Consider the following 14,831-nt stretch of genomic DNA (forward strand, 5'->3'; position numbering starts at 1 on the left):
TACAAACAGCAGCCGATTGGCCTGCTCCCGCGAGTGCAATATTGCATCTGCAACTTCTTATGGAAGATTAACACCGTGGAATTACTGAAGAACTTCAACCAACAAGAAGTGTGATAAGGAAGGCATATCAAATTTAATGAAGCATCTTCAAAATGAATGTTGTAATCTTCAAACTTCACTATTTTCAAATGCCTTGTGATTAACTTTCGAGTTGCTCTTTCACATCAACTGAGCTGCAAAATGTTTAATATCATGGACTATAATGTCTAGTTTTATAAAAACATTCTATGACAAATCACTAGTTAAGAAAGACTTGTCCAACAACTGAAACGGTGTTGTTATTGGGATGTAAACAGGAAACAAATATGTTCAACCCCCAATACCAACACTATTTACTAGGAGGTACAAGAATTCTTGCTCATGAGGTCAATGAGGTAGATTCCATGACCAGACATCCGGTATCACATTTCAACACAAAAATAAGAATTCAGATTCATATGCAGCTTTCAATAACTAAGCATTATGTAACTAATTAATGCCCTGAATAATAAATTTTCCATATAATTTACTCGTTGCATTTTAATTTTCAAATATTATCAGGTAAAATTTACTTAAAATATACAGTCGTGATCAACCATAAAGGATATTTAAAGAGGCTGAAACGTCAGTTTACCATCTCGTCGTCAAAGTGGGTTTCAGTTAATTTTTATTTATTGTTGCAAATTTCATCTAGCACACAAAACTGAACACTTATATACCACCAGGTATATTAACTGACAAACTTATCTGTTAAATAATCATTTCCTCTTCGCACAAATGAACTCTCTTCATTGTGATATGCTGGTTTGCTTAAGACTACAGAACACACAATACTGGCATAATTTTAGTCAGAGGAGAAAATTTATTCTTACGACATGCATCGAGTGCACAACAATAAATTTTCACCCGTTCACTGTAGACAAATATTCATTAAATTTGCAAAACCATTACCCCAATGATTCGCCCCTCATCAATTCAAATATATTTCACAATAGGTAAGTAAAAATATTCCACTTTAGTGAGCTTTTTGGCGGGAAGGGGAAAACCAATGGATGAAATCTAATTTCATTAACAACGAATATATAGCAAGAATGTAAGTTATTCACCTCAACATTCTACAAGAAAAATGGCAGCACGAAGTTTCCTTATAGAATTTGGAAAATTTAGATATAGTTTTTCTGAAGCAAATTCTAATTCAAAATTATGAAGAAGTCAAATGCTAAGCATAATATATGTGACATCATAATAGTATTTGGCATTTCCTGGTCCCACAGAACTAAATGTTTCACGGTAAACTGATCATTCTGTGACAATATCTCTTAGGCAGAATTTTAAGCACTATACATGTCTCAGAATGTTCAGCCACCAGCAAATATGTTTCAATACTAGTACAAAAATATATCACATTCATGTCATGCATGCCCAAATTTTTTCAACACTCTCAAACAAAGTTACACACCAACAACACAATGACATTCACTCACCAATGAATCATTTGCCATTAAACAAAAACAGTGCAGAATTTGTATTACTATTGCCTGTCAAACTTAACTTTAGTTAAGCAGCTTTCAGATTTTTACAGAAATATTTGGCCTACAATACAAAACCACAGCATTCAAAACTTGCTATAGAAATTAATACTTCAAGGCAGCAGGAAAAATGAATTCTCTAAATATTGAAACAGTTTGGCAAGGTATAAGAACAAGTTATGTTACCTTTCCACCAGAAAAGTTAACTTCCACATACTTTTACAATCCCACTAGGGTGAACTATAAATTTATACCATACCTTTCGAAACACTTCTTGAGAAACTGTCTTTCATGCTCATTTTTGTACCACAAAATGAGCATTGCTTAGAATGTTACTATTTCATTTAAAAACCTTCAAGCCAGGGCCTGAAGTACGTAATTCAATCATGTAGTTTACACAGCAATTTTTTGTAGGTGGTGTGTAACTACTGAATGTTCAGAAAAAGAAATATTTAGGCAATATTTGGACTCTAGAATGGTCACATATTTTGTAGTCTAACTGGATGTTCCTGCAACTATCCTCTATTTTGAATCTGGATTAACTTCAATGTAAAAGCTGTAACATACATGACATACAGCTAAAAAACATAGATCACCCAGAGGAAGATCTCTCTACAAGTAAATAATACGGAAGAAACATGAAGTATATTTAAGATCATATTTCCCAAAATGTATTAACGTGGCACCGCAGCTGACATTTTCTACAGCCTAGGAATAATAATTACTGGCTTGAAGGTTCACAACACCATTTCTTTCATATTACTGAGGCACTGCTAAGCACCAACAACTACAGTGACATCATGCACCTTTAACACCATCATCTATGAACACGAATCAAATAGTGTTTTGTGTAATCCAAAGCCTCAAAATGCTCAACACTATGGAACAAGACCCAAAATTCAATAACACTGGCTGCTAGTCTGCCACTAAATTGTTCGCATTAGTTCCCAAATCCTTAACCACATACAGTGGTTCCTGATTTCATCTTTCTTTTACCCACTCCGATTTAGACACCCAAATATGGCATTTACAGACATTACCACAGGGCTGTATGTATGTTCTAAGCCAATTACAACAGTTCAACAGAGCAGGTCAATGACTTAAGATATCTGCTGAAATACTATATACAAAGAGAAAAAGGCTTTAAAAGAAGACTGGAACATGCAAGGACCACAATAGACATAACATGAAGACAGACCTGCAAAGGAACAAATCAACAATACAAAGGAAAAGCTGTGAGCTGCACTTGACACTCAAGTGAGTTAACCTTTTTTGCTTCACTAGATCAGCTATAATGCTACACTATAAACAGCAAGTCACCACTATACCAACAAATTCCAATTGCACTTTAGTCATCAACCTGAAGTGTTAAAGCATTCTAATGAGCAATATATTTAAAGGAAAACATACAAGAAATTAACTGAACAAAACAAATGGATTGGGTATCTGAACGATGATATTGAAATCATGTTGAGAAAACCATCACTAATCTCTTTAAATTTTCTGGATGTCTCAATAGCCACAATTTAATGCAAAAATGTATACCTGCATTTTAGAAGTGGAGCCACTGCACACAGAAATAAGTAACAACCCCCCCCCCCTTAAAACTGCATTTGACAACATGAAAAAGATGTCAACAAACAAAAGTGATCATATATGCAGCAGTGAATGCAGAGAACTTTACAGCAACACACTAAATAGTAGATAATAGGAAACAAAGCAAAAACTTAAGAAATTACTTTCATATTTTTCTTTCCCTTTTCAGACTGCTGCGAACTATTGAAATTCAAATTAACTTTTTCGTGTATCCAGTTACTAATAAGCCAAAGTCACACACAACAGTACTATTTTTAAAGACCGGTAACCTTTAAAAGGCCTATATTAAATTGCTGTTTTCAGCATCCCCTGTAACAGTCAATGGAAATTATTGGTCTTGGTGACTTGAGTACTGCAAATGTGGCAGCAGTTAATAGAGCATTTTTAGTAATTCACCGTTTGTCAATTTATAGAGCAAACAAAAGAAAATATTGCATGCTAATTGTGGAATTACATTTCTTCAATTAACAAGACTATTTGTTTAACTCCTCTCATTAGTGTAGAAATTTCTGAGCACTACACAGTAACATCTACTACTAACTTTTAGCTGAAGATAGCATACTGAGGAAAAAATCCTATTTTAATACAGCACTGAGGTCTTGCTTAAAGGTTTAGCCAATAACACATTGCACAGATACCAGTATGCCATACGATTTAAGGATTGCAGTAACTGCAGTTCAAGTCAATTTTATAAGCTTCCACAATTGTCATAAAATACAACAGTGGTTAAGTATAGTTATGCAGATATTTGAGAGAAAATATCACTAGTGATGGGTGTCTGCAGTAAGTACCAGCAAGAGGCATTTCAACCCACACTGACAAATTTTTCTCACTACAAAGATAAATTCTCCCAGAACATACAGAACTAAGTCTTGTTTTTGCATAAATATTTAATTCAGAGGATTAACTCATGTTTAGTGCTAATTCTAAACTAATGACCAGTAAGCATACTCCAAAGCAAGACCAATGGAACCGACTACCAACAGTGCAGTTATAACCAGGGAAGCAACAAAATTCAGGAAAACCTGGTTTCACTGTTACATCAATAAATGAACATTTCCTATGCTGCTTATATTGATCCTTGTTCTCACAATTCACGCCATGAACAGTATTTGTTGTTGAGATCTAATAGTGCCATAACAGCACTATCCATATTCTTGAAAGCAATAATTCAACATAAATAATTACACTTCACGAAAGTGTAAATTTTTGAGTGCAACTGTAAATTTTAACAATAGATACAAATCTGTGTAGAACTGGATAACACCTCCACTACATATGCATCTAAAAACTGACTATAGAAATCCACATACTGTGAAAGTGCAAGTACACAAAACACCAGAAAGAGTTCACTGTACACACTGGTGAATCATCTTAAGTGGTGTTGACCAAGACCATAAAATATGCTCAAAATCAATAATTTCGTCTATTAGACTGACAATAGCTACTTCTGTGTATATCTTTGACTAATTAGTTTTGCAGAGCAAATATCAAGTAGACAACAGTTTTACAGTTTTCTTATACAATGTGGTATGTTTACTGTAAAACTGGTGATGCACAAGCCACTGATATACAAAGAAAAAGTTGTGCTGAATACAATTTATCTGAACAAAGACAACATTTTACACCTGTTCCCTTACATTTTACCGCAGAGGGCATGTATGAATATATTTGCAAATAACGCAAGCAGGTATCTGGGATGATTATCTTGTAATTAACTTTCCAGACAGACCTGCACTAACTTAAGTTAGTTTTAACCTCACCCAGCAAAGTGTTTATAAAGAAATGGTCCACTCTTAGAATGGAAGTGTAAATTACAAATGTAATCTACCGACTGTTTTGGTCATTTCATTTGTTTCTTGCTGGCTTGTAGAACACATAATGGACATTACGTGGCACATATTTAATTTCACATCTAACAGGCATGATAAACAGTATTGATATGGATAAGGTTATTGAATGATCAGTCGGTCGGCATGCACCATAAGAGTGGGAGACACTACACTGACCTATTCCCACACCAACTGAAACCACATCACAGTAGTAATGCATCCAACAGAATTGTGAAGCTATTTTCACAGAAACCAGGGTGACTGCAATAACAAACTGAAAAATCATGATTTATTATTAATCTAACAAACTGCCAACAACCACATGTCTTTTGTACCGAAGTACTCAGAAGATATCCCTGAACACCTGAAAGCTTGTCAAGTTCTGGAACAACAATACAGATTCCCGATTTAAGTGACAACTTACATCAGCATTGCATTATAAATGATTTTCTTGAAATTTTCACAGTTGTCAAGCAGTATGTATTCACTCTTCTTTCTGACCCATTCAATGTCTCCTAACGTAACACTGCACATAAAAAAATTAAAATCAACTTACACATTTCATTTCACTAAATGACATAACCCGCAACTCAAAGACCAAAAGCTGCACGAAATCTTGAAGTTTAACACACAGTTATATCCAGTATCAAACAGAAACTCAAACTTGGTATATCAACAATAGAAGGAAAAGGACATTTCTACTTGCCATAAAGACGATATGTCAAGTTGCAGACAGGGGCATCAGAAATACTGTCACATTTAGCTTTCCACCAAAGCCTTCTTCACTACAGGTTAGACGGACAGACAGACAGACAGACAGACAGACAGACAGACACACACACACACACACACACACACACACACACACACGATCTGGCAGCTCAGATCAGAATACAACTATCGTGTGGAACAGAAGCATTAATCTGGAGAGGGAGGTAAAGGGGATGTGATAGCAGGATACAGGTGGGACAAGAGGAGCACTGTCTTGTGGCAGGTGTAGGAACTAGCTGCAAACAACGCAAGCATGACAAGACTGCTACCATGAGCAGCATCTGCAGGCTTTGGGGCAAGGAGTGCAGGAAGGGTGTGTGGGTAGGAACAGAGATCAGCAAAAGAGGAGCAGAGAAATGGAAGTGGTAGTGTGTGTGTGTGTGTGTGTGTGTGTGTGTGTGTGTGTGTGTGTGTGTGTGTGTGTCCAATGAGGGTAATGGGTTTTAAGTGTGAATAGGGTGAAGGTGATACCACAAACAGGTTGGAAACTTTGGAAGAGGCTGTGGGGACAGTATTCTCACATACCAACAATTTTGGGAACCAAGAACGTGATTTAAGGATAACCCCAAAACCACCATCTATGCAGTTCAGTTCAGGAAAGCTGGTGGGGGAATGGCGGCTCTAGATGGCCCAGGCTGTGAAGCAGCCACTGAAATCAATGTTATGTTTAGCGACATGTTGTGCCACAGTGTGGTCCACTTTACTCTTTACCACACTTTGGCAAAGGTCGTTCATCCTGGTGGACAGCTGGTTGTCGACACACCAATATAAAAGGCTGCACAATCATTGCAATGGAGCTAGTATATGGCATGGCGGATTTCACAGGTGACCCAGCCTCTGATCGGGGAGTGTAAGTCTGCATCTTCCACAGGGATATGATCCCTGTGGCAAGGGGTTGGGGTTGGGAGGGGCATAATGATGGACTAGGGTATTGTGGAGGTTGGGTGGTTGACAGGGATTGATCTTTGGTAGGATGTCCCTCATTTCAGGACATCACAATTGATAAAGACCTGACTAAGTATGTGGTTCAGTTCCACTCCAGGGTGGTAGTGGATGACAAAGGGGACACTCCTTTGTAGCTGGTTCTTGTGGGAAGGGGGGGGGGGGGGGGGTGAGGGCTGAGTGTGTGGGAAATGTAACAGGAGATTTGTTTGCAAACTAGAACATTCTTTGCTTACCCATCATCATGCCCTGAAGTGAGGGACATCCTAAGAAAATATCCTCCCCATCTTTCTGAAAGAGGTTTTGCATCATCCACCATCCCTCCAACATTTTAGTCCACCCCTACGCCTACCCCAACCCCTTGCCACAGGGGTCACATCCTGTGGAAGAACTAGGTGCAAGATTTGCCCAATCCAGCACTTCTTATACCTGTCCTATCCCACCACTGGCTGGGTCATCAGTGAAAGCAGCCATGTAATACCAGCTCTGTTGCTATCATTGCACAGCTTCTCGTATTGATACGACTACCAACCAGCTGTCCACCAGGATGGAATGCCTTATCAAAGAGTGGGCAAGAGCAAAGCACACCACTGGTAGCACAACATGCAGCTGAACACAACACACACTATTTCAATGGCTTCTTATAGCACATCCTCTGCTCCCAAAATTATACTGGCCTAAACCTACAGTAACATACTGTCCCCACACCCTCTACCAAAGTTTCTGCTCCCTTTGCAGCAACATCTCCACCCTACTCACACTTACAACCCCTCACCCTCATTGTATGATGCTCAATGCCAATGCACCCAGCTGTCTTCTCTGCTTTCCCACAAGCCCCCTCTCCCCTAACACTCAAAGTTACACCTGGTGTTCACTTTGTCATCTTCCAGACAACACTTCTCTCTCTCTCTCTCTCTCTCTGCACCTGTATCCTGCTATCCCTTCCAGTTCCCATCCCTGCACACTGCTGCTTTAATTTCATGTGATAGTTGAATTCTGGTCCCAGATACTGCATATTGGGATCACGGGATGTGAAGCAGGCTTTGGCAGAAAGTTACATGTGTTCGTTGTGCCTGTCTAACTCATATGTCATCTACAATGAGTAGCAATCTGTCCTTTTCCTTTTATTATTTACATCCAATATCAGGCATCTAACCACACACTACCCCAGGAGAAACTACATCTACATCCATGACTTATCTGGAATACAATCTCATTGTTCCTACATTGTAGGATGATATTTTTCAAGTTTATTTAAATCACTGGTCTCTTATAATACTAGTTCGACATACAAACTAACATCCAACCACACAAAATCCAATAAAATAAGCGGTGCCCCCAATCTCCTTCATTTAACGATATAGAAGAAGTGATTCAAAGTAATGTAGGTGTACTGAACGTTTATAATTAGTTTTAAAACCTAGTTATAAAACACGAGTTAAATTCAGAGCTGACCATTACACTACAAACTTTCAGCCACTGTAAATAAAGCAACTCAATGGACCTTTCGTATTTTGCAAACATAATAAAGTTAGAGCTGATGCACTGTTACTCCTCTTCATTGAGAGGCAATTTTTATTCTTAACAATCAAACACTAGTTTATGAACCCAGAACATCAACATTGCTGCTCGCAATGAGCATTAATGGAAGGACACTAGTAAATTTAATTACCTTTTAGCCATTTACACTAAGTGTTTCAAACATAAACTACATTAAACGTATGTTTTTTCTCCGGAATGTATTACTCAATGTCAATTCTGCTACATGTTGCCCATCAAGCTTGATTCTGCTACATGTTACTTATATTTCTGAGATCTCAACCTACAATTAACAACTAGCAAATGTTCCAAGGCAAAAAGTTACAACATTTCCACTATTTTACATGAAACTTTTCTTTACAGCAGACACACAAGGCAAAACTGAGTGTTCAGTTACAGCAAAATCTGCCAGGAACTGTTCCTTTCAATAATGAACTGATATTTGAAAAACACTATGTCCTCAACTGCTCATTACGTAGTTATGGAATGATTGTTGGTATTGTTTCAAAAACTAATTAATGTTTGTGAGAAATGAAACAAACAACACACAGCACACACCAATGTACTGTTAGTATCCATTATCAATGTGATAAAATTTTGGTAAACAGGTTTTGCCCTTCTCATTCATAGGCCAGTTATGAATAACGGTATTTTAGGAACTAATCTTAATACTCACCGGCGGGATGGTTCCTGCCTCAGCACCTGTGAACGAAACACAGTATTAACTTATGTGCAAATCAATGGCTGAAATTAATTTAATACTAGCACAACTTAATATTGCCATTGACAAATGCAGTTTTCAGGTTTGTCTTGAGCTCAAAGAATCTGCCAAACTGAAGGAATTTTGTGACTACCATCCAGGAGACTTTGAAGTTAAACACTGCCACTTTTAATCCTATGATACATCATCAAACTAATTCTTTGGGTAGTGGTGGAAGGACAGAATTCTTGACAAACTCAAGTTTAAGGACTACCTCAATAATAAGAATATGGTAAAGTACACTGTTTACCTACAGATTTCAGTTCCTTGCAGCCTACCTCACTTTTCTTACATGAAATTATAAAGAAATCAAATGACATCATTCAAGGAAGTATATTTCTGCCATAACCGTGCACAAACCATAATTAAAGAACACTTTCTGGGAAAAAGAGAACTGTCAATATTTTTGTTAACGTAAAAATCACTTATATGTATGCACATCTCTTGATTAGCAGTAATTTTTACACACAGGCACACAAAAATTCGCGATTTTAATCTAAAATTTTTCAACCACAGGTCTGGTAAAATCAGACATACTTCACAACTTACCAACTGCATCATAATCACGAATGACTGGATCAGCAGCTGCTGCATCATAGTCTGTGGGATTGGCTCTCAATGCCTGTTCTTGCTGTTCCAGGAGACTGTTTAACTGATGCGCCTGAAATGACAATATGATTGTCAATTATCTGCATGCTCCCTGACAAGGGAAACACCATACTTATTTTTGAGAAATTATGCACAAATTTGCAACCAATCGTTGAGAAATTTAATAAGCGATGTATTAACACTGACTTTAATGACTATGTTGACAATTCAACATTATCAAATTAATAAGGCAAGAAACTGAGTAACAATTGACATCATGGATACCACTGTATGAACACAAAGCAACTTGCAATTTATTAATGCTAATTTTTCAGCACTACCACAGTAAATTTGTCCAATATTTATTCCACAGATTCATTGGAAAGAATCAATTTCACTACCTACCAACACTGTAAACCATAAAATACCAGGACCTTTTTGTAACCAGACAGTTGCATCAATGCACATACTCAAAATTTAAACCTCTCTATGTCCACACCCAGAACACTGAACAAAGCTGAAGCAAATTTACATACAATTACACTTCATTTTGATTCATTACCAGATGAAGTCATACTTTGTTTACATTCAGTTTGGCCACTGGTAAAATATATTTTACAGAAGGAGCTGTGCTTTGCTGCACATATGTGAAATTTAATCTAATAATGTCACATGGCTACAATTTCAGAAAAAGTAAATAATACTAGTGTGCAGAAAAATGTTAACTAAAATTTTGCACTAACTTACCTGCATGAAGAGATTGTTTTCCTGTTGTCTTCTGCGAAGTTCTTCTTCTTGGTGATGCATTCGATGCTGCATTTCTTCCTGTTGGCGACGCATACGCTCTTCCATCTGCAGGCGTTGCTCTTCCACCTGCCGTTCCTTCATTTCCCACTCTTGTTTCTGTCGTTCACGGTCTAATTCACGCTGCCGCAGTTCTGTAAAAGCACAAATATTACACTGCATCCTCCCTCCCCAGTACAAAAATTCCTGTGTCCACAAAATCAATTTTACACAATGATTACTTAACCATTTGTTCTCCAATGCTATCTGCTGACTGTTATTTTAATTTTGAACAATGATATAAATATGGCATACACAACAACAGCAATATTTTTGAATGTTTCTAAACTATTCCTTTTTACAACAATTATGTGCTGCTTGCACCAAGCAAAAGTAAGAATTTCTTAAGCACTACGAATGAAATAAGATTTTAAAATTTCCTGCTACATTACATCAGTCTCAGAAAAAGAGCTTTTGTATGTACAATAAAACCCAGTATTCGAGTTCGCAACTAGCTATCAACTAAGCAAACAAGCCAAGTACTGATAGAATGCTATTATAGCTACTTACGTTCACGCAGCATCTCTGTCTCGTGTTCATAGCGAGCATATTCCATTTGAGCTTCTAGTTTTTCTTCTTCCATCTTCATTTCACGGCGCAAGGAATCTTCCTTTTGTTTGTGCAAGTCATACAGTTGCTTCCAACGTGTACCATACTCGTACTCAAAGCTTCCTGGTGTTGCAAAACGTGGTCCCACCTACAAATAACTCAGCTTTAAAGTTCAGCATGTTTAAGCACACCACAGGGAAAATTTGACTGGTTTATAATCATCATCGTCGCGCACAACTTTCTACTTGATGACAGTCTGCCAAACAAGGCAATTTCAGTAAAGTACCGTATTCACCCGAGTATAAGATGACAACCCCTATTTTTAACGTATTCTGACTAATCAAAACCACAAACTGTTTTACTGACAAAGGCTGCCCAAAAATTTAATACCATACCTATTCTAAATCTATCCTATTTGTTGACTGACTACATTTTGATAATACAAAGAGAAAAACGGAAAAGGGTTTGCTTTAATTTGTGGACTGTTTTCTACCATTTTGATTTACCAACCGTATCATCTATGGCATCCATCCTAGTATCACAGCTGTGAAATTTTTATCTCCTTTTTCACAAATATTTGCCTGTTTCTTCCAAATATATTGTAATTTATAAGGTTGTGGTTACTGAGGGACCTAACACTACATATCTAGTTTCACTTCGATAATGAATTGAGAATGTTACAATGTTTCTCGCATACAAACATACCTGCCTGCCACTGACTGTAGAACCAGCAGCTGACACACACCCTTTTCATTTCTGTCAATACTGCAGCACAAAAAAGAATGCCACCGAGCCCTTGCTAAACTCAGTCTCCTGCAGAAATTAATACTTCTGTTTAGTATTTGTCCAATTTTGAAGTCAATTCCCAATACTTACGGATACAGAAAAACAGCAGTTTAAATGTGCTAGACGTTCTAAAAAAAGCCGAAGTCTGCAGTATGGATTTCCATGGTTGGTATCATGAGAACTTGCTGCCTGCCCGTGACCCCTACCCACTCTTATCTAGTTCTCAGCAGAACTGGTATCACTGTTCCTCTTTCAAGCATTTCTTAGTGCTGTGCTTCAGCAGCTGCGAAATATCTTCTAAGATTGAAGTCATAAGAAACAGCAGCAGATAATACGTAAATAAAAGCTAGCAATCTAACACGATTCAGTCCAATTCTTGAACTTTCGCTCGTCCCACAATCTACCATGTCTGTTAGTACTATCCCCACAACGTGAATTAGCACGGCAATTGACAACAATTACAGTCAATATAATGTAATCGGATAGATAAAAAAATCTACTCAGCAAGTGGCAGCAGGAGAAAACAGCTATTTTTAAGTAAAGGATTTTACACATGCAAGCTATCGGAGACAGTGGCTCCTCATGCGAGCAGAAGGGTTGAAGGAGAAGGAAGAGGTTTAGGTAAAGGGTTGGAGTTCAGGAAAGTCACAAAACCCCAGGTCACAGGAGACTTACAGGACTGTAAGTCTCCCTTGACCCAGGGTTCTGGTTGACTATTACGAAATCTACCACTTTCCCCAAAGCTATCTCGTCCTTTTCCTTTTCCCTTCAATCCTTCTGCCACAAGGAGACTGCATACGTAAACTCTTTTTTATGTGTGTGTTGTTCTGCCGTCACTTTGCGAGTAGATTTATCATCTATCGAATTACATAGTATTGTCAAAAATTTATTATTTTCATCATTTTACAGATTTTCTCATTTGTAACCCACACATTAAATTATTTCAGTTTCACGATCAAAGAATGTATTGATCTGGTTCGCAATGAAATGTTATTTGAAGGACAACATTTCCACTTTTGATTGTCACCTTTACTTAAAAATATAATAAATTTTTTACTGCACACCTGTCCAAATACAGAGTTTTTAAGATGATGGCATTAAATTCTCTCCCCTCCTGGGTTTCACAAAATTGTCAAATTTTAAGCAGAGCAATAGTGTCCATACCGTATCGAGCATTTTGGCGTATTGGGAAATCCTGAGCCGTTCGAATGCAAGAATAGTTTGCTCACCCTGCCCTTCAGAATTCCTCAAAATAAATCTGCACATTAGCTCAACAGCCAAAGCTTCATCTGCAAATTTGAGACTACCCCTATATGCTTTATTAAAGAAAAGTTTTAGCTTCAGTTGCAATAGTTTAGTCTGAATATGACACCGTATATTTTGAACAACAAATTTAGGAAAAAACGTCTCCTTATAATCAGGTAAATACAGTACTTACATTTACCACCCCAAAATATGACATCTCACAATAAAACTGGCGGCTCCATTTGGTAACAAATTAACACTCTTAAGACTTATTTATGTACTAGGAAAAGGATTTCTAATAGTTTGTTGAATGCAAACTATATTATGGTTTGACCTACTTTCTTCCTTAAATGACAGTATTCACATGACAAATTTTGAATTTAGAGACACTGGCCAGTTCCAGAAAGTGGTTTTCATCTCAAAACCAAAATTTCTCAAATTTTGGTAAGTTGAAAATTCAACAGTGCATGCAAAGCACTTATACTAAGTGTGTAGCTACCAATAATTTCCCCATTAACCTACATGACAGACCTTAATATTTCTGTACAACTTCACATTACATTAAATACTATTTTTTTGCAAGTCCTTGTACAGTTTTAATTCCTGGTAGTGATACAATATAAAATCAATCTTGCAAAATTCTGAAGAAAAGACTAAAATTATGTTCAGGCTTAAAGATATCATTAATAACACCCTACGTCTGGACGGAGGCAATTATTTTTACAAGAGCAGACAACTGAATTAAAAAGAACCTGTATATATTACCAAAAAATATCACAGGGCTCAAAATCTGACTCCACAAGTGAACTATCAGATATCTGTATTGGCCACAGAATTGATTAGAACAGTTGAACTAATAACAAGGAACTTCTACTATGTTGCACCAAGGTGTCACTAATATCCTTAAAGCTAAAGCACACTCACTTCTCTCATCTTGTAGTACTCTGGGTTCTTCTTGGGCAGATTTTTCTCCTGATAGCCATCCGTGTCATCTAATGGTTCAAATGGTTCAATAACAACAGGACGCAAAGACCTGCAAGTCACAGAATATAATGATTTCTTATGTTAATCTATCACTATAGTAAAAAAAGTAACGAAACAATGAAAAATGTGCACACGTTTAGTACAAGGAAACCTTTAAAACTTAACACCAATGTAACTTAAATGAATCAACTCTGATAACTCTGGACCTTTACCTGGGGAGGATATAAAACTACACACAAATGAAAGTGCACATTTAATTAAACAAATCTAAAATACAATTTCCATACTAGTAATGACATGAATTTGAGCATGTGTACTTGAGACTGTATTCATGACATCTATTGGCATGTCAAAGGTTTGACAAAATAGGGGTAATAGAAGTGACATGGACTGAGGCTTGACACCAAGCTTTCACAACAAATAATTTAATTTGTTTAAGCCATATCAATTCAGTATGACATACTTTCATTCACACTCAGACTAAGGATTAAGTAAATAGGACCATATTTTTGTTTGTTTTTGACTAAATTTCTTGATAAATGTCTTCAAAGATGACACCCAAAGCAATGTTCTTATTGTTCATCATATAGCTTTTTTTTATTTTACAGATAATTCTCTTTTTCACAAAAAGAAGAAACTGCAGTCAGTTAACCAATAATAACATTCCATTGTTTTCAATCTGTTTTGGAATGACAATATTCCATCTTCTGGCATACACTGTAATAATGTTCACTCTGCAACTATGGCTGTTAAGCTGAGTAAGAGAATATTTACCAGTTCCTGGAAGTTTCAAAATTTAGGATTTTGTCCAGGTAAAGTGTGAATTTG

The 14,831-nt window shown here is 36.9% G+C and overlaps 1 protein-coding gene across 5 annotated transcripts in view; it reads right to left on the reverse strand.

Annotated features, from left to right (window-relative positions):
- Window positions 1-14,831, reverse strand: part of LOC126260230 (hrp65 protein-like) — a 176,911-nt gene that overhangs the window by 106,923 nt on the left and 55,157 nt on the right. For all 5 annotated transcript variants that reach the window (XM_049957535.1, XM_049957537.1, XM_049957536.1 and 2 more), the window contains exons 6-10: window positions 13,944-14,052; window positions 10,950-11,136; window positions 10,344-10,534; window positions 9,558-9,669; window positions 8,925-8,950 (exon numbers count right to left, since the gene is read on the reverse strand). In XM_049957535.1, coding sequence (XP_049813492.1) covers window positions 8,925-8,950; window positions 9,558-9,669; window positions 10,344-10,534; window positions 10,950-11,136; window positions 13,944-14,052 — 625 coding nt within the window. The remainder of the gene's footprint in view (window positions 1-8,924; window positions 8,951-9,557; window positions 9,670-10,343; window positions 10,535-10,949; window positions 11,137-13,943; window positions 14,053-14,831) is intronic.

This window comes from Schistocerca nitens, chromosome 5 (assembly GCF_023898315.1).
Source record: "Schistocerca nitens isolate TAMUIC-IGC-003100 chromosome 5, iqSchNite1.1, whole genome shotgun sequence".
NCBI classification, from domain to species: Eukaryota; Metazoa; Arthropoda; class Insecta; order Orthoptera; family Acrididae; genus Schistocerca; species Schistocerca nitens.